The sequence below is a fragment of the Canis lupus genome, chromosome X, assembly GCF_011100685.1.
Source record: "Canis lupus familiaris isolate Mischka breed German Shepherd chromosome X, alternate assembly UU_Cfam_GSD_1.0, whole genome shotgun sequence".
Lineage (NCBI taxonomy): Eukaryota > Metazoa > Chordata > Mammalia > Carnivora > Canidae > Canis > Canis lupus.
In genome coordinates, this window is record NC_049260.1 from 56,788,746 (window position 1) to 56,815,790 (window position 27,045).

General features: G+C 38.4%; 2 protein-coding genes, 1 long non-coding RNA gene and 1 other non-coding gene across 17 annotated transcripts in view; 2 read left to right on the forward strand and 2 right to left on the reverse strand.

The window, feature by feature from the left end:
• The window catches only part of HDAC8 (histone deacetylase 8), a 217,577-nt gene extending 216,857 nt beyond the window's left edge, over positions 1 to 720 (reverse strand). For 2 of the 6 annotated variants that reach the window (XM_038587718.1, XM_038587719.1), the window contains exon 1: positions 257 to 719. In XM_038587718.1, coding sequence (XP_038443646.1) covers positions 257 to 481 — 225 coding nt within the window. In that variant the 5' untranslated portion in view covers positions 482 to 719. Of the gene's footprint in view, positions 1 to 256 lie in introns of all 6 variants that reach the window. The other 4 variants (XM_038587715.1, XM_038587716.1, XM_038587717.1 and 1 more) reach the window with 3 other exon arrangements.
• Positions 721 to 5,812: 5,092 nt separating this feature from the next.
• Positions 5,813 to 27,045, reverse strand: part of PHKA1 (phosphorylase kinase regulatory subunit alpha 1) — a 180,379-nt gene continuing 159,146 nt past the window's right edge. For 2 of the 9 annotated variants that reach the window (XM_038587723.1, XM_038587720.1), the window contains 10 exons: positions 26,498 to 26,576; positions 26,235 to 26,364; positions 20,282 to 20,383; positions 19,266 to 19,381; positions 19,094 to 19,132; positions 17,258 to 17,308; positions 14,941 to 15,108; positions 11,653 to 11,706; positions 9,611 to 9,811; positions 5,813 to 8,421 (listed from right to left, as the gene is read on the reverse strand). In XM_038587723.1, coding sequence (XP_038443651.1) covers positions 8,248 to 8,421; positions 9,611 to 9,811; positions 11,653 to 11,706; positions 14,941 to 15,108; positions 17,258 to 17,308; positions 19,094 to 19,132; positions 19,266 to 19,381; positions 20,282 to 20,383; positions 26,235 to 26,364; positions 26,498 to 26,576 — 1,114 coding nt within the window. In that variant the 3' untranslated portion in view covers positions 5,813 to 8,247. Of the gene's footprint in view, positions 8,422 to 9,610; positions 9,812 to 11,652; positions 11,707 to 14,940; positions 15,109 to 15,330; positions 15,457 to 17,257; positions 17,309 to 19,093; positions 19,133 to 19,265; positions 19,382 to 20,281; positions 20,384 to 26,234; positions 26,365 to 26,497; positions 26,577 to 27,045 lie in introns of those variants that run through there. The other 7 variants (XM_038587725.1, XM_038587722.1, XR_005386338.1 and 4 more) reach the window with 6 other exon arrangements.
• Positions 9,594 to 13,685, forward strand: LOC119878073. The gene is made up of 3 exons (XR_005386341.1): positions 9,594 to 9,931; positions 10,506 to 10,616; positions 13,630 to 13,685. It is a non-coding gene; the product is annotated as an uncharacterized LOC119878073 (long non-coding RNA).
• LOC119868607 lies at positions 22,516 to 22,623 on the forward strand. The gene has a single exon (XR_005386597.1). It is a non-coding gene; the product is annotated as a U6 spliceosomal RNA (small nuclear RNA).

The window sequence follows — 27,045 nt, forward strand, 5'->3', positions numbered from 1 at the left end:
CGGTAGAGACACCAACCCCTCAGTGCCATCCCCTCCCCCGCACCCCTACTCCCTCCGGTGCGTTGGACGGCCCGCTGATAAATGCAGCGCTCTCAGAAACTATAAGGGAACACTTCCTCATCACCTGGTGCGGCTGCCCAAATTTCTGCTGAAGATTTTCTCCAGCCCAATCTTCTCCCCTTCCTAATGCCCTCTGGTCCAACGGCCCCCACCCCCATCCCAGAAGCCCACGGTCTTTCATCTCCACCTCTCTTACCCGTTTGGGGACTTTGGCCAGGGAGTCGCACATGCTGACATACTCGGGACTGTAGATGTAAACTGGAGGCAGCGACTGCCCACTCTCCGCCGGCTCCTCCGGCTCCTCCATCTTCCAATTCCAGCCGTTCCGGAGCCACCGTCTGGATCCGGCTTTTTTCGGACTCAACCCGGGCTCCGGTTCCTGCTCCTCTGAACGGCCGCAGCGGTGCTCCCTGGTCAACATTCCCTCCTATTCTCAATATCGCCAGAGACACTGTCCCAGCTCCCCATCCAATTGAAGGAATGCATAAGCCTTCCCAGACCAGGACCTCTTCATTTAGTGGCCACGTTTCAAAAACGGGAGGTCGGAAAATATAAAAGCCCAAATAGCTGCCAATTAGGATCAATATTTTATGGCACAAATAAGCACGGTCAAAACTAACCATCCTTGTTGCCCTACGGGGCCATTTGAGATGAGGTCAGACCAACTTTAGAGCATGCTGGGAGATGTAGTTTTGAGGTGTTCGGGTAGCGGAAGAGCCGGGGCTAATTACTTAAAATAGCCGCGAATGTGAGTTTTAGAGCTAAAAAATAAATACATTTTAAAAAGGAAAAAAAAAAAAAGGCAGTCTCAACTCTTTATGAATTGTTTCAGTCTGAAAATACAGTCATATAAATTCTTAAAGATAGACACAATGTGGCCACCAAGAGCCCAGCACCACCCAGCTACATCAGACAGGCTTTCTCGGTGGGAGACTAATTAATGGTGCAAAAGGTTTGAAAAGTTTGCATAGTAAATTCTGCACCGCAATTTTAGTTTGTTCCTTTTCATCATTAACAATCCATGTCCATGTAAGAATTAACAGACTCAATAATTTACTCTGGCAAAGCCCATAGCACTTTCCTAAGAGGCTGGCTGGTACTCTGGAAATTGCTTTGTAGATCCAATCAAGCAATGATGTCAAATTACTCTTTGAAAATTCATGTGCAGTAAGCAGGTAAGCAGATACTTTCAGTGATGTTTGGAAACTGCATCTCCCCTTCCCTCCTTTTGCTTCGGTAGCTATACAAGGGTTACTGAAATATTTTAGGTTTAGTGTGAGTGTCTACATCAAATAATATCCTGAAGCAGTTTTAGAATTATCATCAGTATTTCCAAGTTTCTGGCAGCCCCTATGATATGATGCAAGCTGGCCAGTGCCCAAGCCTCCACCTCTCACATCAACCTAAAGTGACCTACAAACACTCCTCAGACAATCCAATATCCTTTCCTCCTTTAAAATCTAGCTTGATTTTTTTTTTACTCTTTAAACATTTGAGCATTTATATATGCACTTGGATATATTATCTCATTTCATCTTTGTGAAAGTCTTATGAAGGTTGTAATATGCCCATTTTACAGAGGCAGTTTAGAGAGCAAAAATTTGTTCAATGTCACACACTTATTTAGCAGAAAAGCAGGAATTCAAAACAAGGTCTGCCTGACAGACCTTGCATGACTTTGTGTTAAATCTAACTTTATATTCTGGAAAATTTCTCCCCCCCGTGATGTGTTCTTGAACGAGAATGCAAACTGTAATGCTTCTTTTATATCTTCCCATAGCAACTAGTTCAAAGTTCTGCAATCATTCAGTCATTCATCAAACATTTATCTGACATCAACTAAATGTACAGTGTGGCTAAGGATTCAACTCTCAAGATGAATTACAATCTGATCTCGGGTCTCAGGGAATTTGCATTCCTGTAGAGATGAGACAAATACACAAGAAACTGCATGTAGTGCAGCAGAGTCAGATAATGACTGTAGGATGCTTAGATTACTTAATAAATAAACATTAGGTATTTAACAATGGCAACTAGAATTCCTATTCAGTGGCATTTGAGATGCTCTTAGTGGATGGACAGGATTTTACTTGGTGAGGATGAGAGCCAGGGGAGGGCACGCTGACTAGACTCTACAGCATAAGCAAAAACAAAACAGAGAAAATTTCTAGTCTAGTTTAGCTGAAGAGACTGGATCATGAAGGATTTTGAATGCCAGGCTAAAGAGAATAGACTTTATCCCGTGGAAAATGAGGAGACATTTAAATAGAAATATTAAAAAAAGATTTCTACAGCAGTGGCATGTAGGAAAGATTAGCTATTGCAAGACTAGTGGCAGTGAGATTGCCATAATGGTCCACATAAAAAGTAATGGTGATGTAAACTAGAGTATGGGCAATGGGAACAGAGAAGCTGCTACCCCAGTCCTGGCATTAACATCTCTTACCCGGACTTTCTGCAGTATCTAACAGGATGCTACTTCTACTCCTGCAGAACTATAATCCGGTCTTTTTTAAGCTACCAGAATGAATTTGGGAACAAAAAGAGTAAATCAGGTCATGCCACTTTTTAAAGCCTACTCATCTACTACATGGTGAGAAGCTTTTGAGCTAGGAAGAGGAATGTAACTTTTTGGAATGCCTGTTTATGGAGGTTAGGAAGAGAAAAAGATGCCAGAAAGGAGACAAAAAAGAAATAGTTGGGTGAGAACAAGTTTAGTACAGTTTTGCAGACATCGAGGGATGATCTGGGTTACAAGAAGGGAGAGGCAGTAATAATGTCATTGACACTAGGAGCACACTGGTACTTATGAAAAAAAACAAGGCAGAGGAGGAAGCTAGATTGCAAGGGGTTAAGGAGTGAAGCCAACACTGTCAAGTGTAGCTTCCTCTTTGAAGAAATTTAGTTGTGGAAGTAAGGAATTAGTGTATCAGAGGATATAGAGCTCATGAGTAATTATTTTTAGGATAAAAGAAATGCATATGTTTACAAACAGAGGGGAAGGAGTCTGTGGGGCTGTAGGAGTTGATTGAAATGTGAGATCATGACAGGTTGGCAATATAAAGAGGAAATGTGATTTGTCCTGGGCCTTCATGGATAGGCAATGAAAGGATGAGGGCAGGATACGGGCCTGCCAACTGACATCCTAAAATCTGGACTGAAATAAGATGACATAAAAATGAATGGGGCTGTATTCTTTCAGATATAGCAACAAGTAGCTGAACACTTGACCACACTTCTAAATTGGAAACAGTATTCTCATATGGCATACAATGTGGCAAGATGATTCAAGTACAGAGAAAGATAAACTGTTGCAATGAGGCTCTGAAATTGGCAGCATATTCCAGCAGCAAATCTCACAGGGTGGCTGGACCCTTGTTCATGATTAAAACAGAGCACAAACCATGCTACAGGTCCCTCATCTCAATTTTCCACATGTTTAATACCCATATGGTCCTTAAATTGGGAAGAAAACCCTTCCCAAGGCACTGGAGTTGCAGTTGGAGGACTTTAAATTCAAAGGAAGTAGGTTGAATTTTGGCTCCAAAGGGTTCTGGTGGGGATCCCCAGGTGGCTCAGTGGTTTAGCACCTGCCTTTGACCCAGGGCATGATCCTGGAGACCCAGGATCAAGTCCCGCATCAGGCTCCCTGCATGGAGCCTGCTTCTCCCTCTGCCTGTGTCTCTGCCTCTCTCTCTGTCTCTCATGAATAGATAAATAAAATCTTAAAAAAAACAACAACAACAAACCAAAGGGTTCTGGTGTTGTGACCCTGGGTAAATTACTTGATTCACTTTCTTCGACCATTATTGCTAAAGGTAGTTTTGAACCAGCAGGGTCAGGTTAGGCTATGCCACTTCTTTTGGTGATCTTTCCTGTCTTCACTTGCTGGCAGAAACAGGCAGAAGGGAAGGCAAACACAATAAAAAGGCACTACTCCTTTGGCTACCTTCTTTGTGCCGATTGCCCACCACCCCATACAATCTTCCCACTGATGCCTCAACTGTACATAACAGACTGACCCTTGTTTTATTGTCTTTTCCTTGGAGACTGTCATTGTTGAGAATGTGTACTCTGGAGTCAGACTGCTTGGATTCAAACTCCAGCTCTACCACTTCCAAGCTGTCTGATCTTGAACTATTTGCTTAAATGCTCAGCACCTCAGTTCCCTCATCTGTAGGATGGGGATGACAACAGTTTCCATCTCACATGGCAATTGTGATGACAGAAGAAGTGGGTTCGTGCCAGCTGCCTTATAACAATGTTCATTCGGTAAGCACTCGCATATTGTTTATTATTTAAGAGATATTATGCCAAATAGTCCTTAATTTTGAGGGAAAAATCTCCCCTCACTGTTTCCTTACCCCCATACCACTACTGCAAGGGTACTGCTTGTGGTTTGAGAATAGGTCCTTGGCTTTTAGGCCTAGCCTTAAAAGAAATCAGACTTCTGCTAAATATAGGGCAATCATATCATCCAAACTGGGACACTTTTGAGAGTGACAAAGAGTGCTATTAATAATTATGCCAGGACAACAGGCATAAATGGAGACTGTCCTGGGCAAACCAAGACCTAAGGTTACTCAAGCTTAATAGGAAATGAAGACTTAATGCGGACAACATTGTATTTATCTCCATTGCATTAGTGTAGGTACTAGGTATTTGGCAAGTGTATAGGGGGACAGTAGGGGTTTTGTGAGTTGTGGCTAAGAACAAGAACTCTTGCCCAACTAGTTGCATAAAATTCCCAGTGTCATAAAACCTAATTAACCAGGATGCGACTGGAGACTGGTTCATCCTACTGAATAAACCCTCACTTGGGGCAAGTAGGTGGCTCGGTGGTTGAATGTCTGCCTTTGGCTGGGGGCGTGGTCCCAGAGTCCTGGGATTGAGTCCCGCATTGGGCTACCCCCAGGGAGTCTGCTTCTCCTTCTGCCTATGTGTCTTCCTCTCTCTCCATGTCTCTCATGAATAAATAATTTAAAAAAATAAACCCTCACTTGTTACACAAAGGTTAATAGGTAGTATAAACAAGATTCTTCCAAAAATTTATAATACTCAGGAGAACAAGGTTTTTGGTACCCTCCACTGGTACAGAACACCATTTGCACACAGTTGTAATTCTGAGTAAAAAAATCAGTCTTTTTTATTCATCAGAATAGGTCTCCCTATTGTTATGATGAGCACTGGGTATTATATGTAAGTGATGAATCACTAAATTCTACTCCTGAAACCAATATTACAGTATATGTTAACTAATTTAAATAAGAATTTGGAGAAAAAAAAGAACCAGTCCCCTAAAGATGTCAATAAGCCCATTTTAATTTAGTGAGTCTCGTTTGCATGAGTATGTGTTTGAAAGATAGAAGTGCATTTCTTTACATATGTTATGTAACATATAATATAATGTATAATATCATATAATATAATGTATAATATACAATTTCCATATTAGTATTATTCTACTTTGACCCTAATTTTAAAAGATTTTATTTATTTATTCAGGAGAAACACACACACACAGAGGCAGAGACATAGGCAGAGGGTGAAGAAGGCTCCCTGTGGGGAGCCTGATGCAGGACTCGAACCCAGGACCCTTGGATCATGACCTGAGCCAAAGGCAGACGCCCAACTACTGAGCCACACAGGTCCCCCCTACTTTGACCCTATTAATGAACTTTGACTGTACTGTACAATTAGAGTATATAAAAGAGAGCCACGAAATAAACTCCAATCACAAAAACACACAAAGTTTTGCACACTGGCATCAAACATAATTTAATTGGACATTCCAATTTTTAATTCTATTTTCAAAACATAAGGGCTTAAAAAAAAGTCCGAAGTGTCTTTTAGTATCACATGCTTAACATGAACAAAATACAAATTAAGTTTTCTAAAAAGTTGCTTTAAATGTCAAGTAGCACTGCATGGAGAGCATAGTGACAGGCAACTTTAAACACAGGGGAAATGCAGACATCAGTGTCAGTTCAGGCAACTTAGCATGGAAGAGAGTGGGGGTTTTCACCTGTGCCGCTCCAGACATACTTCTTGTGGTTGGGGTACACTTGCAGCCAGTGAAAAGACAAACAGTTTCAGAACAAATTGTAAATTATTTTTACAAGGGACCAAAAAAATCACATAATCTGAAAGCTACTTACTGTGTGTTTCCATTTGTTCTAAGAGACATACTAAAAAAGGTTGGCCATCCTCTCTCATTTCCCCTGTTTTCTATTACCCTACTTACTATGCTCACCTATTCATGTACACAAAAGATTGTCACTGGTTCTGTGAGAATTTCTTAGAGTACTCCCCATCCCTACCCTGAGTCTTGGAGAAAAATCTGAAGGATCTGAAAGAAAGGAAATAATTAAAGTAGGAAGTTACCTGAGTGCAAACAGGAAAATTAGAAGAGTCTTTTCACATAAATAAGGGCAAGGAAAGTGCTATGCAATAAATACTGGTTTCCCTCCAAAATTCGTATCTTGAAGCCTTCATCCCCAATACAATAGTATTAGGAGGTGGAGGCCTTTGGAAGGTAATCAGGATTAGATGAAGTCATGACATGACAAAATTAGTGGCCTCATTAAGAAGAAAAAGAGATGAGGGTGCCCGCCCTCCCCCCTTTCTCTGCCATGTGAAGTCGCACAGCAAGGAGGTGGCCATTTTGGCAAACCAGGAAGATGGGCTTCACCAGGTGTTGAATCTGCAGGCACATTGGTCTTGGCCCTGTCAGCCTCTAGAAACGTGAAAAATAAATGCTTGTTTTTGATGGCACCCAGTCTACAGTATTTTGTTACAGCAGCCCAAAATAAGACAGAGTTAGGTGAAACATTCTTCAAACAAGGCTATCTAAACCCGGGACTGGGGAAAAGGACTCAAGGATTCCTCTACTGCACCTGCTCTGTCAGCCCAAGGCCACAGTCACTACCATCCACATAACACATATTTACATAGTCAGCCAAATGTAGATACAGATAGGTATACAGACACATCAAAAATTCCCATGTCTGCTTAGACACGTACCCAAATGCAGGTATTGACAAGAAGCAGATATCAAAATATGCATAGCTCTGAACACTAGAGGCAAGTGGGGGGGGAGTGCAGGTGAGGAGTTTAAGAACAGATGGGAGGGCAGGGAGTTGGTGGTGGGTGGGGTGCTGGATGCTGTAGAAGGTGAGTAGGTGAGTGAGACAGAAACAGGTAATGACCACCAAGGAAGGACTGCTTGGTAAGGCACCTGTAGACTGGACTGCTGGATTCCTTTTTGCCAAAGACACAGACTTCAATTCCTGTGCGTGTTGTGTGTGGGCCAACTCTTCAGAGGCGAAAGTTGGTGCACAAGGCTCTCTTCGGGGCACTAACCTACCTGATTCCCTCTCTGCTCCCCAGGTGTAAGACAGCACACAGGCATCTTCTCTTCTCCCTTCCTTTTTGGAATTGGACTCCTGGCTCCTGGGTTATTCTGCATTTTCTGCTGTGGATACATCTCTGAGTACCAACAATCTTCATAAAGTGTGATTTCAGTTATTGATATAGAAATTTTTAAATATAGACACTGAACTTGCATTTTTTGCTTTTTCCCCAAAGGGAGAGTAGCAATTATGTCTGCAGATACAGAGAAGGCAAAAGCAGGGACAATAATTCTATACAGAGAGGAGTTCATCACTCAGTGGGGGCAACATGTGAGTAAAGAAGGAAACCATGATTTGGTATTCTCTTTTCCCCAGAGAAGGCACTTAGAACAGACATTTCCAATTTATGGCAGTATAAAATCCAACAATTTAGGGTTTACCCACTTGAGATAATGTCCCAAAGTGCCCACCACTCATTCACATGATAAAACTATACATAAGAACCACCGAACTGTAGTAGTAAGTTATTATTAATACCTGCTCTCCACACAGTAGTTAATAGACCTAGAGAATAAAAAACACATGCAAACTCTCATGGTTCATGAAAGAATTAAGGCCTACGGATGAAGTGCCTGGGTGAGCATAGTCCTCCAGGCCAGGGGTTCACTTCTAAAGCAATTGGTTTATCGGAAAAATTCATTCCGCCTCTTGGGTGGGATGGGATGGAAAGGGGCAGGGTAGGAGTGATCAGGCCAACATATCTCAGTTCCATGCACAATCAACCGAGGCAGGAACCAGCTGTCAAAAGGCTCCCAGCAGCCAGGGCTCAAAGGCCTCACTGCATGGCACAGATGCTGTGGGGCAGGAATTCCTGTACGTAGGTGGCAGCTGCCTTGGAGAGGTAGGTCATGGTGCCAAACCTGCCACTGGGTGCGCTGTCATACAGAAGAGTACAGATGCCAGACGCAGGATCCTTTGCCAACATGGTATCATCTGCACCGAGGGTTTTCTGTTTGGTTTTTAAGGGTGGGAGAACACAAGGGAAAGGAAAAATTACTAATCCCACTACTTAAAGTCCTGATTAGGATAACTCAGAGCCTCCACCCCATCACCAACTAGTTGGATCTTAGGCTGTTTAGGTAGGAAGGGACCAGAGTTATGTACAAAATGTGAAATATTAATTTCTGTACATGCATTTTGTATTAGATACCCAAATCCTATGGCATTATTTTAAAAGTATTAATTGCTTAAAATTGTTGAAAGGTAAACACAACAATTAAACGAGTTGTAGAGTCAATTGTTAATACCTATAAACCATCCCAGAGGAACTTTGGTCTGAATCTTCCTAGTACTACTGATTTTGGCATGTATTATTTTATCTTGTGTTTGGTTATTATTTCTTTCTAAGTCAACTTAATTCAAACAGACTAGAGTCCATGCCTAAAAGGAATCACATTTTCTATTACACAGACTAACAGCAATCTGGAATATTTAAAATTAGGACCGTCCTGGAAAATCAAAATAATTTTGATTTCTTTTGCACTGCCCCCACAGTGCCTAACAGGATGAAATGCCTATTACATATTTTGGAGATTTTCCTATTGACAACAGTGCATGCCCTTCACCTTAGTAGTCCTATTCTTTATCTAGGAACCTTTTGGAAAGCTTTTGATTAAATAGTTTGCATTTCCTAAATGTGGCTAATTTCCTGGAAGAAGGTACACTGAGAAAAACTTTTTAAATGTAGAATTAAAAGGCTCCCTTTAATATTTTCCTATATAGGTTAGTAGCAAATGCAAAAACAAAACCAAAGCAAGGCAAAATCAAATCTTCTCTTTTCCTTAATAATCCAAAAAGGATATGCTATCCAATAGACTCTTATTAAGTCCTTCTTGCTATAGAAAGTCATGGGATAAGAAGATTGAAATATGATGAAAAGCATAGAAACCTCCTGCAGAGTTCCAGGCAACTTTACTATCTAACACAATCATAAAAACACTTGGTGAAAGATGGAGGTCGTCCCACCGCCCACTTCTTCTGCAAACAGTGTTCAGAGCCACTACAAAGAGGGCCCAGAGAAGAGCTATGAGTAAGAGGGCACAAGAAAGTGACTTTGGCTGCGTGAAGAGTTCTGAATGCAGTTAGGTTAGTGTCCTACATTCCCCTTTGAGAAAACAACAGGTTTGCAGTTTGCCTACCTGTTCTTGAAGGAACAAGTCATTAGCAATATGCACTATTTTTTCCACAGCAATGATGCTTCCGATACTATGAATTTCAATATCTGCCATCATGGTGAGGACAAGGATGGCTTCTACCAGAAGCTGGCGGTACTCAGGCTGAGGTACACGATTCAGGACAGACTCCACATGAACAGAGAATTTAATCTCGCCTGGAGTCATCTGTGATAGAGAAACAGAAAATCAATTCCTAAGAGCCCATCATCCAGGAGGCACCTCTTCTGAAAGGCAGTAAAGGCACTGGAGTCAAGAGCGCTGCTCAGTCTTCTTTAAAGTACTGGAGTGAGTAAATTGGTTCAATCTCTTTGGAAGGCCAATCTGGCAATGCATAACAAGAGTCATAAAAGCACTAGTGCCCTCTAACCCACAGTTCTATTTCTGAGAGTTCATCCTAAGTTAATAATTCAAGAGAGAAAAAAGCCCTATGTGCAAGAGTATTTATAGCAGCATTAGTCACAAGTATAAAACTGAGAGTAATCTAAACATGGGACTGGTTGTGTAAATAATGGCACATCACGGAACAGCAACTTCCTGAGTTTTTATAGAGCCATTTAAGAGAATAAGTAGGACAACTGTGCATAAAAGAAAATTTTATGCAGAACTTAAAATTGTATTTACATGATGACTAGAGTTATGCAAAAACATTTATATTCTGCTAGATTAAAATGGGCATGAAGAAATAAGTTATTTTAGGGTGAAGGGGATTGAGGAATAGTTTTTGGTAAAATTGTGTGAGTATAGACTTTAGGGTGAAACTGTAGATTTGGACTTTAAAGACCAGGGTTCAAGTCCTATCTTTGTCAGTTACTAGTCCTATGACCTTGAACAATTCATTTCTCTAAATTTGTTTCCTTAGCTGTAAACTGGGAACTACAATCCCTTCCTTAGCTGTCTCACATACCTGTGTTGATGATCAAATTAAAGAATGTGTGAAGGTACTTTGAAGATTCTTAAAGGTACCATTCAGGTATGTATTGTTATTAATTATATTAACATTTCAACCTTGCTTAAAAGCAGAGAAAGGACAAATAGAGGACACAGTGTTCTTTATTAGAGGAGAGGCTTACAGGCAAGAGTGAAGCCCTGAAGCATAGCATTAGCTTTTTGCACCCGCCCCTCCAACCATTATCTGCAACAACTCCAGTGTTTTTGAGAATTTTCTTTCCAATCTTACTATTCCTAATTTGCTAATTCTAGTTCCTCTGTTGATTTTGTATAAAGTCAATTTCTTTTTGTTAAGAAGATTTTATTTATTTATTCATGAGATACACAGAGAGAAAGGCAGAAACATAGGCAGAGGGAGAAGCAGGCTCCCCGAGGGGAGCCTGATGCGGGACTCGATCCTAGGACCCTGGGATCACGACCTAAGCCAAAGGCAGATGCTCAACTACTGAGCCATCCAGGTGCCCCAAGGCTATTTCTTTATAATTTCTATGTGACTGGGCAAAAAGGAATATATAAAACCACCCGATAATACATGTCTGTGGTTTATAGCAAGTTTTCCAACCATGGTTATAAATCAGACTCATTCTAAGGATTTCTTTTAAAGTACAGATGCTCAGGCCCATCTCTGGAGATTTTAATTTGCTAAATTGGAGTTGGGAGCTCAGGTTGCTGTGGCACAGAGTTAGAGGTGAGGACTACTAGTTCATAATCTAAAAGTCTAGAAGCATCTTACTAGAGAAAAGTGGGGGATTAGAAGGATGGGGGCATGAGATGTCATCCATTCTTAGATTTCTATCTTGTCTGCCCTCTCCAAATCTGGCAACACTCACATAAACCAGCCTAATTTAGTCAACCATTAAGCAAGGCTGTCCTTATATAATTAATATAATACATAATTGCTCTCTCATATTCCCATTCTGTTTTTAAAGAACATTCTCTCTTTTCTTCAATGCATTTCATGTTTATTTAGACTCATAGAACCATTATTTTTAAAAATGATCACTGCGTTAGCTACACAAACCATCAATCACATATATGTGAAAGACACAGAATCTCACCTCTCTAGTGGTTGAAGAAGGAAGAACAAAACCTTCCACAGAGAGTCCATGACACTGCAAAACAGCAAAAACATGATGTCACCAAGGATATGCTGACAACTGGGGGCCTGTAAGGAGACACTTAGTATTTCTAAGTGTACTCCATGAGGTAGATGCTGAGTAATCATAGGCCAGTGAAGAGCACTATAGCCCAAGTGTCCTTGCCAAGGGGTTATGATTACTATGTGGCAATAAGCAGGGTTGGACTACAAGACATGCAAGATTTACCCTCTATTTAAAGGAGTGGAAGGGATATAGAGACAGTCTACCTTCTGGGAGAGGCTAGCCCCAAACATTCAGAGACTACCAGAGAGAATATCATGCTAGGTCCCAGACTCATCACAAATAGGTTTTCAGAAAGATTTTTAGGCTGAATAAAACTCAAAATCTGCATCTTCAGACAGGCATAGTTGCTTTTTCTAGTTAGGGTCCCTCCATCAGCATTCTTCATGCCCTCACCCTACTGTACTTTTTTCTATAGTATTGCCATCTTTTAACATTCTACATAATTTACCTATTTATTATGTTTACTATTTACTGCTTGTCTCTCCCTAGCAGAATGTAAATTCCATAACAACAGAGACTGTTGTCTATTTTGTTCTTTACTGTATTGCTGTGAGCAGCTAGGACAGTGTCCAGTGCACAGTAAATGCTCAAGAAATATACAAATGAATGATATTTTATCTTCTCTCTCACCATCAACTCAATTATTAAAAAGCAATAGGAATTAATGACTTGCCCTTTTAGATGTCAAATAAATCAAAACAATATATATTAAGCCACAGACAAAGATTCCAATCCCACAGGTTTACTGACTCTGGTACCAGACACTTCTATCCCAAGTTTCATATGCCAAATAACAGTCCTTGCACAGAGAATTACTAGTCTGCAAATGTATGTGCAAAGTAATTATGTTACATTCATACTTTAAAACGAATGGAATGAAACAGCAGAGGACATTTGTTTTTCCTCTCACATCAGGATTTCATTTCATGTTTTGATTATGCCACAAAATACTCAGTCTTCCTAGTCATATTTAAATGTTCCTTTTCTTATATTCTCAAGGCCTTGTGGTTTTGCACCTTTATCATAACACATTTTGGGTTTGCATCATAGCTCCTGTTTAAGAAGATAAGTATGGATTAAACTCCTTAGTGACCAGAACAGATACCTTCCATGGTATCTGGGGTAGAACAGCACTTACTACATGTCTGTGGAATCTAATTGTGATAGCCCAGGCATCACTGCACAGGTAAACTACCTGTCTGTAGAAGTTAGACGGAAGAAAGCAAGTTTTAAGTACTCTTTGAAAAGAAGATTGCCATAAACATCGGGGTGCAGGTGTCCCGGCGTTTCATTGCATTTGTATCTTTGGGGTAAATCCCCAACAGTGCAATTGCTGGGTCGTAGGGCAGGTATATTTTTAACTGTTTGAGGAACCTCCACACAGTTTTCCAGAGTGGCTGCACCAGTTCACATTCCCACCAACAGTGTATGAGGGTTCCCTTTTCTCCGCATCCTCTCCAACATTTGTTGTTTCCTGCCTTGTTAATTTTCCCCATTCTCACTGGTGTGAGGTGGTATCTCATTGTGGTTTTGATTTGTATTTCCCTGATGGCAAGTGATGCAGAGCATTTTCTCATGTGCATGTTGGCCATGTCTATGTCTTCCTCTGTGAGATTTCTGTTCATGTCTTTTGCCCATTTCATGATTGGATTGTTTGTTTCTTTGGTGTTGAGTTTGATAAGTTCTTTATAGATCTTGGAAACTAGCCCTTTATCTGATATGTCATTTGCAAATATCTTCTCCCATTCTGTAGGTTGTCTTTGAGTTTTGTTGACTGTATCCTTTGCTGTGCAAAAGCTTCTTATCTTGATGAAGTCCCAATAGTTCATTTTTGCTTTTGTTTCTTTTGCCTTCGTGGATGTATCTTGCAAGAAGTTACTATGGCCACGATAGCCAACTGTGGAAGGAGCCTCGGTGTCCAACGAAAGATGAATGGATAAAGAAGATGTGGTTTATGTATACAATGGAATATTACTCAGCTATTAGAAATGACAAATACCCACCATTTGCTTCAACGTGGATGGAACTGGAGGGTATTATGCTGAGTGAAGTAAGTCAGTTGGAGAAGGACAAACATTATATGTTCTCATTCATTTGGGGAATATAAATAATAGTGAAAGGGAATATAAGGGAAGGGAGAAGAAATGTGTGGGAAATATCAGAAAGGGAGACAGAACGTAAAGACTGCTAACTCTGGGAAACGAACTAGGGGTGGTAGAAGGGGAGGAGGGCGGGGGGTGGGAGTGAATGGGTGATGGGCTTGGGGGTTATTCTGTATGTTAGTAAATTGAACACCAATAAAAAATAAATTAAAAAAAATAAATAAAAGATAATCAGTGTCTGAAAGAAAAAAAAAAAAAAAAGAAAAGAAAAGAAGATTGCCAAAGCTGGTAGTCAGAGGAATCAACTTTTACCTTTCTAAAAGATCACCTGTTTCTGTACCTGGAAGAATATCAGTGTGCTAAAAGGAGAAACATAACTAAAGGTTTTGAAGTCCTGGATGAAATTTTCTTCAGGTCCTTGCCAAGGGCGATGAAGTGGCACCTAAGAGACTATAAATGAAACCTATGAACAAGTACAGTGGTCTTCTTGGCCCTCTAAAACTGTCACAATCATAGTGGTGTGACATCCCCTTAAGTGTCTTTGGCAAACTAGGCCTTTGAAAGAATAACAAAAATTGGTCACACCAACAGAGTCCTCGGACCATTAGCATCATTATGATCTTGCATTTATTTAGTAGTTTTCACCCAAGAAAAAATAGAAGTTAAGCCTTCTTACACTAGCTCCCACGATACCACAGTCATTTTACAATAGCATCAGAGCATTGCTACAAATAACATTTTCCACTCTACAATAGCTACAAAAAGTGGGCTCTTTGTCACCAAATTTGATACAGAGCAAATGTATCACAGTATCCAACAATGTTCAACTATGGCCAAAAGCAGAGAAGTGATGATTTTTGAAATCTAATTTATAAACAATAATATAAAAAAGACTAAGTCTTACATAATATCAAAATAACAAATCAACTTCATTGATTAGGTCTTTTTCTAGGCTTTGTCCATAGGAGTATATGACATTTACATAATTGTAGTGATGTCACAGTCATGTCATATTTCAGCCAAGGAGACTGAAGATATCAAGGGGGAAAATAAATAGACATCTGCAATGTGTTATGCTCACCTTCTGTAAAACTTTCCATACTTTTTGATAAAATCCAACTGGGACTCTGTTCAGTGCTCCATCTAGCCGCCTTCGGCGTTGCCACTGACCTTGACGATCTTTAGATGTCTGTTGACCATATGCACTAGGAAAGGACCCAATACTTGGAGCCACAGATGGTCCAGGTGACTTGGGAGAAGAGGAGAGGAAAGAATAGAAAGCAAAAGTCATCTCTGTTCCTCTGATAAAGTATTATAGGCATGGTGAATAATGAACACGCTAGAATTAGAAACCACATATTAAGTATAATACCCAAGATAAATAAGTCACAGTGAAGCAGTAGACCTCTGAATAGCTAGAAACAACGTAAACTGGTACCATCCTTTTAGAAAGCAATCTAGTGATACTTACAAAAGAGCCATAAAAATACTGATCATCTGGGAGCTTCTTAGGTGTCTCCTTCCTTGGTTATCTCTCTGTTAAACTTCTAGCTGGTCTATGGTTTAGTTTGTTGCTTTTATGGGCTATAAGACAAGCCTCAATCAAATTAAAAGAATTGAAATCAGACAAAGCATGTTCTCTGACTACAATGAAATTAAATTTAGAAATCAGTAACAGAAGGACATTTAGGAAATTTACAAATATGTGGAAATTAGACAATACACATCTAAATAACTGGTGACTTAAGAAGGAAATCACAAGGAAAATTTGATGACACTCTGAGATAAATGAAAATGAAAATACAACATATCAAAACTTAAGGGATGCACTAAAACAGTGCTTAAAGAGAAATTTACGTTATAAATGCTTCTATTATGCCTGGATGGATTAGTCAGGTAAGCATCCAACTTTAAAAAAAAAAAAGGCATCCAACTTTTGATTTTGGCTCAGGTCATGATCTCAGGGTCGTGAAATCAAGCCCTGTGTTAGGCTCCATGTCGGGCATGGAACCTGCTTAAGATTCTCTCTCTCTTTCTTTCTCTCTCTCCCTCTGCCCCTCCTCCCTCACCCCCAACGTGTGCTCTCTCTTACTCTCCAAAAAAAAGTTTTTTACTCTTGCTACTTTTAATCAGCATTGCACTGGAGGTTCTATCCAATGCTATTAAGCAAGAAAAGAAATAAAAATCATCCAGGATGGAAAGGAAGAAGTAAAACTACATCTGCAGATGACATGATCATATATAGAAGGAATTCATGGAAAAACAATTAGAACTAATAAATGAGTTCAGTAAAATTGCACAATATAAGATCAATATAAAAACCAATTGTATTTCTAAATAGTAGCAATCAACAGTCTGAAAATGAAATTAAGAAAACAATTTCATTTAAAATAGCATCTGAAAGAATAAAATACTTAGGAATAAATTTAACAAAAGAAGTGTAAAACACATACTCTGAAAACTGTAAGTCATGTTGAAAGAATTTAAAGACCTAAATAAATGGAAAGATATCCCAGGTTGATAGGTCAGAAGACTTAACATTGTTAAGATGGCAATACTCTTGAAATTTATCTACAGATTGAACACAATCTTCATCATAATTCCAATTGGGTTCTTTGCAGAAATTGACAAGCTTATCCTAACATTCATATGGAAATTCAAGGGACCCATGAGAGCTAATACAATCTTAAAAAAAAAAGAAAGACCAAAGTTGGAGTTGCCTTAATCTCTTCAGTTTAAGAAATTGATTTAAGAAATCATTACTTTAAACCAAGGAAATTTAATCCAAGATCAGTCTTCCTAAAATGTAAACTTCATGAGGGAAAGGACCATATGTGCTTTGTTCCCTATTTTATTTCCAGTGCCTGGCATAAAATTGTTAGTCAATTAATATTTACTAAACAAATTAATAATCAGAATAATAGCTAATCCAGTGGTTTTCAAACTTAAAGGTGCATGAGAATCACCTAGAAAGCATATTGAAACACAGATTGCTAGGCCTCACTCATGCCTTTCTGATCCAGTAGGCCTAGGGTGGGGACCAAGATTTTACATTTCTAAGAAGTTCCCAGGGGATGCTGATACCATCTAGTACAGTGCCTGGCACATAGTAGGCATGCAATTAATTAGTTGAAAGAATAAATGCATAAACAGACACCTAACAAATACTTAATAAATTGAATTTTGCTTTCTGAAATGGAAAAGAGGCTGGAGTTGAACTGCCTTCCTTGCCCTTTTGGGAAAACAAATGGAAAGATTTTACCTCTATACATGAAGTTGATTTATACTTATTTTAGTTTTTGATTCATTTGTTTTCTTTTTCAGTCAGGGTATGGCATGAATTATATAACAGCACACTCAAAGCACTTGTGATTGGTATATAATATAACAGCAGTTACCAGAAAAGACGGTGACATCAAATCTATACCCAAGGGATGACCACCATTGGACTATAAAAAAAATTGAGAAAATAAGATTTTAAGAGTGATGAGGCAAGGCAAACATTTTTTTGTGTTTTAAAAAGTTATTAGTAGAGTAAAATTACAGATAATTCAAGTAACTAGCCAGTATGATATTTAAAAAGCTGATGAAAGAGCCTTACTCTAGATAGAAGTCATGGTAAAGGGTAAAAAAACCCTTCCTTTAAAAATATGTTTTCCATGATCAGAAAAAAGGGAATTGGTGAGTGGTAGAGACGAGGATTTATTTATTTTTTTAAAAGATTTTATTTATTCGTGAGAGACACACACAGAAAGAGTCAGAGACACAGGCAGAGGGAGAAGCAGGCTCCATGCAGGGAACCCGACGTGGGACTCGATCCCAGGTCTCCAGGATCAGGCCCTGGGCTGAAAGCGGTGCTAAACTGCTGAGCCACCAGGCTGCCCAAGACAAAGATTTAGAACAACATAAAATATCAGAGAGGCAGGTAAGTGTGGAAACCAATAATTAGAAATTAGAAAGTAATGAAAATTTACGGCCTTCAATCCTCTAAATTACATTCTTAATGATTTGGGCTTTCTTGAAGTCCTATAGATAGTGGATGTGTAAAAAAAAAAGAATTAAATGATATAGCTGGATAGGTCAAGTTCTTAATATCATAGTAATCTAGCTGGGAACACAGACTTCAAGTTCTAAATATATAATGAACTTGTAAGTAATACTGTGCAACTCTAAACAACTGGAAATGTTTAGCCAATCATCTTCAGCCAAAACAAGGATTGTTTACCAACAGTATCAGTTTAACTCTTTAGTATGAGGCACAGTTCTTTCACCTTTCAGATTGGAAAATGTTCAGATTATCCAAATTATCTGCGAAAAAACCTGGAGTGATGAACATTTTTCTATTACAAGGCCCTTTCTTATTCCATTCAGTTCTTGCCCTTGCATAATATAAATATGAAAACTTTTCTTCAAATTGAACTTCAAGCATTGGTCTCATTCTTGTCCTAAATGGTTCTGACTACTACAAAACCCCAAACAAACAAACTTTCCATTTTGTCTCTCCTCTTCCAGATGTGCTTCAATTCTTCAAGCTACCATAAATTAATTTTGAAGGCAGGAGGAGTAGTTTTAAGATTTTCATAAGAAGTGCTACTAGGGGAGACCAAATCAGTACCTTCTCAGCTTAGATACTCTGAAATCACGTTTCCCAGAGTTTTGAAAGAAGTTATGGAGGTTTATATTAAGTATTTCTTTGTAGAGCATAATAATTTGCCTATTTTCATCCATAGTGAAAAAGTAGTGACTAGGCTACAGTATGATGTTTGATGACTCCCACCAACTCCCAGACTGACTTAGATGTTTTTTCCTGTATGTGTCCGTACACCTTTTGTATACCTCTATCATGACAATGATAAAAATCTAATTTGAGGACAGGACCTGAAAGTAGAGTTTTTAAAAGTCCCTCCCCTATCCTGGGGTTTTCCCTAGTATCTGTTCTTAAAAGCAAGGAATTGGAGTCTAGTTTCATAAAGAAAATTAATTCCAAAATTATATGTTAATTCTAAAAAGAGGAACAACTTCTTGTTATCAAAAACAAATTACTTTCCTCCTAAAATTAGCAAAATAGTTTGGTCCAGAAAAGGAAAGCTATCCATAAAATGAATACTACAAAAGAGAATCAAACAAGCTACTGTGTAGTTTGTTATCTTATTTGTAAAAAGGCCATGGGCTCATGCATGTTATATAGAATAAAGGCAGGTTAAATTATGTTAAAGGATCCCTAGTTGTTTCACCTGACTCTCAGTTGAGACAGATAGTCTACGAAATTCCACCTGAAAAAGAAATGGCTCCAATTAAATGCAGGATGTGAAAAAAATACACGATCCCAACAAAGTCTGATTTCAAAAGAATGTTAAGCATGACAATATCCCAGCTAATCTTTCAAGATAGCCCAAGATGTCTTACCTGCTTTATCTCACTTTTTAATTGCATTATTCCAGTTCGTTCTGTTTTGGTTGCTCCAACAGCACCAATCTCATGGATAGAAATAGCAGGGCTAACATTTGAATCAGTGGGACGAACTACATAGCACGACAGATTAAACAGAAAGTGAGAGGATAATCAGGTTCAAATTACTTTCTCCACCATGCTTAAAAGACTTAGATATATGTCCTCCTTTTAGGTTAATAATAATAAAATACAACTAATCAACTACAACCTTGTTATTCAAAGTGTGGTCCACAGACCAGCAGCATCAGCATCACCTAGGATTTTGTTAGTAGAATCTTGGGTCACACTCCAGGCCTACTGAATCAGTTTGCATTTTAGCAAGTTCCCCAAGTGATTCTTATGCACAGTAAGGCTGAAGAAGCACTGCTTTATAACTTTCCGTTACCACTCTAGGGTCTAATATCCATTCATCTGACATTAAGTATTTATTTATCCTAAGCCTAAAAGTTGAGCATGACCTTTTTCATTTGCCCCGTTTTAGATACTTGATATCAAATACCACTGCCAAACCACCAAGTGCAGGTGTAGGCTTAATTTTTGATGGACCCCAAGATGTATCTGAATTCAAAGGTAAAAAGATATATCAGATGCACTGTAACAGCTACATATTCATAGACATACCACTGTAATTGCTACTGAATTACTGCCAAATGGAATACAAAAAAAGTTCCAAATGATGGGCTTGTTTGTTGTCCTACAGTAGGGATTTAGGATAATGTAAAGGAATAGATAGAACAGTTCAAAGCAAAACATGATAGTAATCTACTTTGATGATATATCATTTAAGGAGAAAAAAGAGACATAGAGTAGTTTCCAAATCTTGTTACAGAAGACAGCTTTGCTTTTAACTGTTTCATATATTGAGGTTCTATTTAGTTGGGGGAAAGGTTCCTCTGATAAAAGAAACATATTTTAAAATCAATGAGACAAAACTAACACTCTAAAATGGAAATGCTGTAACTAAATCTTACCACTTCGTTCCACTCCAAACTCCTTGCCACTGAGAATGTGATGCAGGAGGTTCTTCATGGCTGAAGGACTAAGATTCATTAGGCTGTCTGTGGCTTCCTCAGCTAGTCATCAGAAATGTTAGGACATTGTTAGTGTATAGAAATGCAGTTGACTTCTGTGAATTGATTTTTATAACCCGCCGCTTTGCTGAATTCCTGTATGAGTTCTAGCAATTTTGGGGTGGAGTCTTTTGGGTTTTCAACATAGGATATCATGTCATCTGTGAAGAGTGAAAGTTTGACTTCTTTTTTTGCCGATTTGGAGCCTTTTATTTCTTTTTAATGTCTGATTAATGAGGCTAGGACTTCCAGTACTATGTTGAACAGCAGTGGTGAGAGTGGACATCCCTGTCATGTACCTGACCTTAGGGGAAAAGCTCTCAGTTTTTCCCCATTGAGGATGATATTCGCTGTGGGTTTTTTCATACATGGCCTTTATAATATTGAAGTATGTTCCCTCTATCCATACACTGTGTAGAGTTTTAATCAAGAAAGGATGCTGTACTTTGTCAAATGCTTTTTCTGCATCTATTGAGAGGATCATATGGTTCTTGTCCTTTCTTTTACTAATATGGTATATCACATTGATATGCTCATGTTGAACCACCCTTGGAACAAAGGCCAGGGGAACAAAAGCAAGAATGAACTATTGTGACTTAAGATAAAAAGCTTTTGCCCAGCAAATGAACCAGTCAACAAAACTAAAAAACAACTTACGGAATGGGAGAAGATATTTGCAAATGTCTTACCAGATAAAAGGTACTAACCTTTTATCCAAAAATCTATAAGGAACTTAATCAACCTCAAACCCCCCAAAATAAATAATCCAGTCAAAAAATGGGCAGAAGACACGGACAGGCATTTCTCCAAAGAAGATATACAAATTGCCGACAGACACATGAAAAAATGCTCAACATCACTCAGCATCAGGGAATTACAAACCAAAACCACAATGAGACTCCACCTCATACTAGTCAGAATGGCTACAATTAACAAATCAGGAAACAAACAGATTTTGATAAGGGTGGAGAGAAAGGTGAACCCTCTCACATACTTGGTGGGAATGCAAGCTAGTATACCCACTCTGGAAAACAATATGGAGGTTCCTCAAAAAGTTAAAAATAGAGCTACCCTACAACCCAGCAATTGCACTATAGCTATTTATCCAAAGAATACAAACATAGTGATTCAAAGGGGCACCTGTACACCAATGTTTAAAGCAGCAATGTCCACAATAACCAAAATATGGAAAGAACCCAGATGTCCATCAGCAGATGGGTGGATTCATCAGCAGATGAATGGATAAAGAAGATGTGGTATATACATACAATAGAATATTACTCAGCCATCAAAAAAACGAAATCTTACCATTTGCAACGACATGGATGGAACTAGAGGGTATTATGTTAAGCAAAGTAAGTCAACTAGAGAAAGATAATTATCATATGGTTTCACTCATATGTGGAATTTAAGAAACAAAACAAATGATCATAGGGGAAGGGAGGGGAAAATAAAATAAGATGAAATCAGAGAGGAAGACAAACCATTAGAGACTCTGAACTATAGGAAATAAACTGAGGGTTGCTGGAGGGTAGGTGGTTGGGAGGATGGGGTAACTGGGTGATGGGCATTAAGGAGAGCACTTGATGTAACAAGCACACAAGCGATGAATCACTAAACTCTACCTCTGAAACTAATAATACACTATATGTTAATTAATTGAATTTAAATTAAAAAAAGAAATGTTAGGACAGAGGACTATAGTTGGTCTGCCATATCCACCCTATTTTTTCTCTATTTCCTATCTTTCTTAGAACTTCTGAGTCACTTGATTGATTGGAAAAATAGATAGATTTAATTTTTAGCACCATACTGTTAGTACTGCAATAGATTCTTAGTAATTTAAGGACTAATCCAGTTTACAGGTTAACCAGATTCTTGATTTCTTCTTCATCCTCCTTCCACACCATTAGGGTACTCAGCAGAATCTTTATTTGAAGGTTGAAAGAATGAAAGGAGAAATATAGAACTGAAAGCCAGTCAGAGAAAAGCAATGAATATATACATGCAGATGGATTAAAATAATAAAAACTCAGTCTGCAAATATAGAGACTAAAAAGAGAATAGATATGCATCTCTCAAACCATGAAGAATATCGAGAAGATTGGACTTTTAAAAAAAATCATTAACAGACAATACTCGCTTCAGCAGCATATATACTAAAATTGGAATGACACAGAGACGGTTAGTTTGGCCCCTCAGCAAGGATGACATGCAAAATTTGTGAATTGTTTCATATTTTGTAAAAGATTTGTACTCTGAAAGCTATAAAACACTAAAAAATTGGAGATGACACAAAGAAATTGAAAATCATTCCATGCTCATGGATTAGAAAGAACAAAAATTGTTAAAATGTCTATACTTCCCAAGGCAATCTACAGATTTATTGCAATCCCTATCAAAATACCACCAGCATTTTTGACAGACAATTCTAAAGTTTGTATGGAACCATAAAAGATTCCAAATAGGCGAAGCTATCTTGAAAAAGAAAAGCAAACCTGGAGGCAACACAATTTCAAGTTATATTATAAAGCTGTAGTGATCAAGACAGTGTGGTACTGGCACAAAAATAGACACATAGATCAATGAAACAGAATAGGAAACCCAGAAATGAACCTACAACTATATGGTCAACTAATCTTTAACACAGCAAGAAAGAATATCCAATGGAAAAAAGACAGTGTCTTCAACAAATGGTGTCAGGAAAATTGGACAGCAACATGTAAAAGAATGTATCTGGACCACTTTCTTACACCATACACAAAAATAAATTCAAAACGGATGAAAGACCTAAATGGGAAACTGAAAATCATAAAAATCCTAGAAGATAGCACAGGCAGTAACCTCTTTGACATCAGTTGTGGCAACTTCTTTATAGATGTATCTCCTGAGGCAAGAGGAACAAAAGCAAAAATAAACTATTAGGGCTACACCAAAATAAAAAGGTGCTGCACAGCAAAGGAAATAATCAAAACTAAAAGTCAGGCTATGGAATGGCAGAATATATCTGCAAACAACATATCTGATAAAGGGTTAGTATCCACAATCTATAAAGGACTTATCAAACTCAACATCCAAAAAGCAAATAATCCAGTTAAGAAGACATGAATGGATATTTTTCCAAAGAAGACATAAAAATAGCCAACAGATGCATGAAAAGATGCACAACATCACTGACCATCAGGGAAATACAAATTAAAACTACAATGAGATACTACCTCACACTTGACAGAGTAGCTAAAATTAACGCTGGAAACAACAGGTGTTAGTGAGGATGTGGAGAAAGGGGAACCCTCTTACATTGCCAGTGGGAATGCAAACTGGTATAGCCACTCTGGAAAATAATATGGAAGTCCCTCAAAAAGTTAAAAATAGAACTACTCTACGATCTACCAATTGCACTACCTAGGTATTTACCCAAAGGATATGAAAATACTGATTGGAAGGGATACATGCACCTTGATGTTTATAGCAGCATTATCAACAATACCCAAATTATGGAAAGAGCCAAAATACCCATTGACTGATGAATGAATAAAGAAGTGGTATATATCTTTGTGTGTGTGTGTGTGTATGTACATACATATATAGTGGAATATTACTCAGCCATCAAAAAGAATCAAATCTTACTATTTATAACGATGTGGATGGAGCTAGAGAGTATTATTCTAAGCAAAATAAGTCAGTCAGAGAAAGACAAATATATGATTTCACTCATATGTGAAATTTAAGAAACAACACAGATGAACACAGGAGAAAGAAAGAGAAAACAGACTCTTAACTATAAAGAACAGACTGAGGGTTACTAGATAGGAGGTGGGCAGGGGATGGGTTAAATGGGTGATGGGTACTATGTAAGGCACTTATAGTGATGAGCACAGGGTGTTGTATGTAAGTGATGAATCACTAAATTCTTGGCCTGAAACTAATATTACTCTGTATGTTGACTAACTGGAACTTAAATAAAAACTTTAAAAAGGGGCAGCCCGGGTGGCTCAGCAGTTTAGCGCTGCTTTTAGCTCAGGGCGTGATCCTGGAGACCCCGGATCGAGTCCCACATCGGACTCCCTGCGTGAAGCCTGCTTCTCCCTCTGCCTGTGTCTCTGCCCCCCCCCGTCATGAATAAATAAATAAAATAAAAACCCTATTTCTTTCAAAAAAAAAAAACTTGAAAAAGAAAAAAAATCACAGTTAATAAGAGCTTACTACATGTAGGTCATGACTTTACGCAATGCTAGTAACCAACAGTTATGACATGGGTTTTGACCTTGAGAAGCTGAACGACTATTTGGGAGAGATTACACATGCAAACAAGATAAACAACAATAAAACATGGCTATACTAAGTGCCAAATGAGAAGTACAGACAACGAACGTTTTGGAAATAAGAGGAGACATTAATCTCCAGGGATGGTGATGGATAAAATACTGTGAAAGTAGTAAAAGGTAGGGGTCAGACTGTCGAGGGTCTTGAATATCAGACCCAGGGATCTTGACTTTATTGCATAAGAAGTAAAGAGCCATAGTTTTGATGAATCCACAGGGAAAAAAATCAGTAATAGGCAATTAAAGAAAAGTGAAGAATGTTTGGATTTTTTCCCTTGTTGAGGTTTATTATTAAATAATTAGACCCTAATAAAACACCCCTGCATATCATAGCTAGAGAATATATATATATATATATACACATATATATGTGTGTGTGTGTGTACATATGTATATATATACATGTATATACCTTCTCCAGAGGGTGGTCATAAAGATTATGTATGTAAACATAAAGCAAAAAGCACAGTCTGACATATGGTAGGTAGAAAATCATCATTAGCTCTTTTATTTTTTATTTATTTATTTTTCATTAGCTCTTTTAAAGGGTTATTTTAATATAGATTATCTTATGTAATTTAGGTTAGACTCAAGCCAATAAATTTAGCTATTTGTTAGTAGCTCAATTAAAAGCCTTTCAGGGAGGGGCACCTGGGTGGCTCAGTGGTTGAGCATCTGCCTTTGGCTCAGGTCCTGATCCCAGGGTCCTGGGAGCCTGAGTTTGAGTCTCACATCGCATAGCTTGCTTCTCCCTCTGCCTTTGTCTCTGCCTCTCTCTGTGTGTGTCATTCATGAGTAAATAAAATCTTTTTTAAAAAGCCTTTCAGGGAAATGTAACAGAAATAATGGCTAAAATTGAGTTTTGCAAATCCGATTTCATTTTTGTACCATTCTTATTGAAATCAAATAAATACCAATGGAAAAAATAATCCTGTCATGCCGGGGAGGGGGGGTCCCTTTCCCTCCCTTACACTTTATACAATTTTGTGCCACAGCTTCCACAGGCCCCTGCTTTTCTTCTAACTAAACCTGTTAACTTGCCAAATATAACTATAGTTAATTTCTTTTTTTTTACTATAGTTAATTTCAAAGAGAGTTCTGTCAGATAAATATTAATAGAAATATGGCATTCCTTTATTCAGTCCTGTTGTTTACTAGACAGAATAATGACAGTATGGTCACTGCTTCAGTGACTTAATCTGGGGTCGAGAAGCTGCACTGACTGAGTCAGAATCAAACTGTCTGTCACACTCAAATTTGATGCACACTTAGGCTCACTCTAGGAGTTAGAAGGAACGTAATGTGGAGTGCAGAGCCCCCAAGAGGTGAAATATTGAAGTGCAGAGCTAATACATAAATTTGTCATATCAGTCTCATGATTTGTATACAGGTTGACTAGCATGGGAACAAGATTGCTATATGCAGCTTCTGAGCTACTGATAAAATGTTTTCACTTTCTTTACCTCCTGATCCAAAATTCAATAGACCTACATTAAAAGTGAATTCTGCCGAAAATAGTCATTAAGTACCTGAGCATCGAAGGGAATGGGCCAGTTCTGTTGCCATAACTTGTATGATTAGACCAATTCGAAGTCGAAACATTTCAGCGAAGAGGCCAGGCTGAGTTCGCATATACATGGCTAGATATACCATTATTTCCTGTGCATGGAATGAGTATAGAAAAAATTATGGTCCAAGTTTCACAAAGCCCACTTTGTAGTCTTTGGAAATTGCCAGATCAATTGAAAACAAAAATATTGATCACCATATCAGGTGTCATAATTCTGCTCACCTGTGTAAGGATTGAGATGCTCATGTCCCCTTCACTAGCCTCATCTATCAGCCGAGTGAGCACTTCATAGGGCAGAGGTCTGAGGGAGAAGACAGTGAAGAAAGACAAAATTCTGTGACTATTTAGCTTAAATACACGAAGAAAATTAAAAAATCTTCCAAGTTCAAGTCACTGCTTCAATATCTCATCATCACTACATTTGGTTCTTTCAGTCTTTAAAGTTCATTGCCTCCCCATTCCACTTTGGCCTGTTATCAACTCAGGAGAGCTCTACTCTCTCCTCTCTAAACCTGGATTGCCCTTCTACTTCAAAATTTTATTTAAAACTCACCCCATGAGGTCATTCCAGATCAGTCTTTCATGGTTAATTCTTAACATATGACAAGTAACTATTATGGCTAGAAAGTAATAGACTAAATTTAAGCTGTGCCTTTTGGAAACCATTTTATTACTTTATGATCCCACCTTAGTTATATTGATTATGTTTCATCAATTTACACACACACACACACACACACACGCATATGTCTTCCCACACTTCTGGCTTT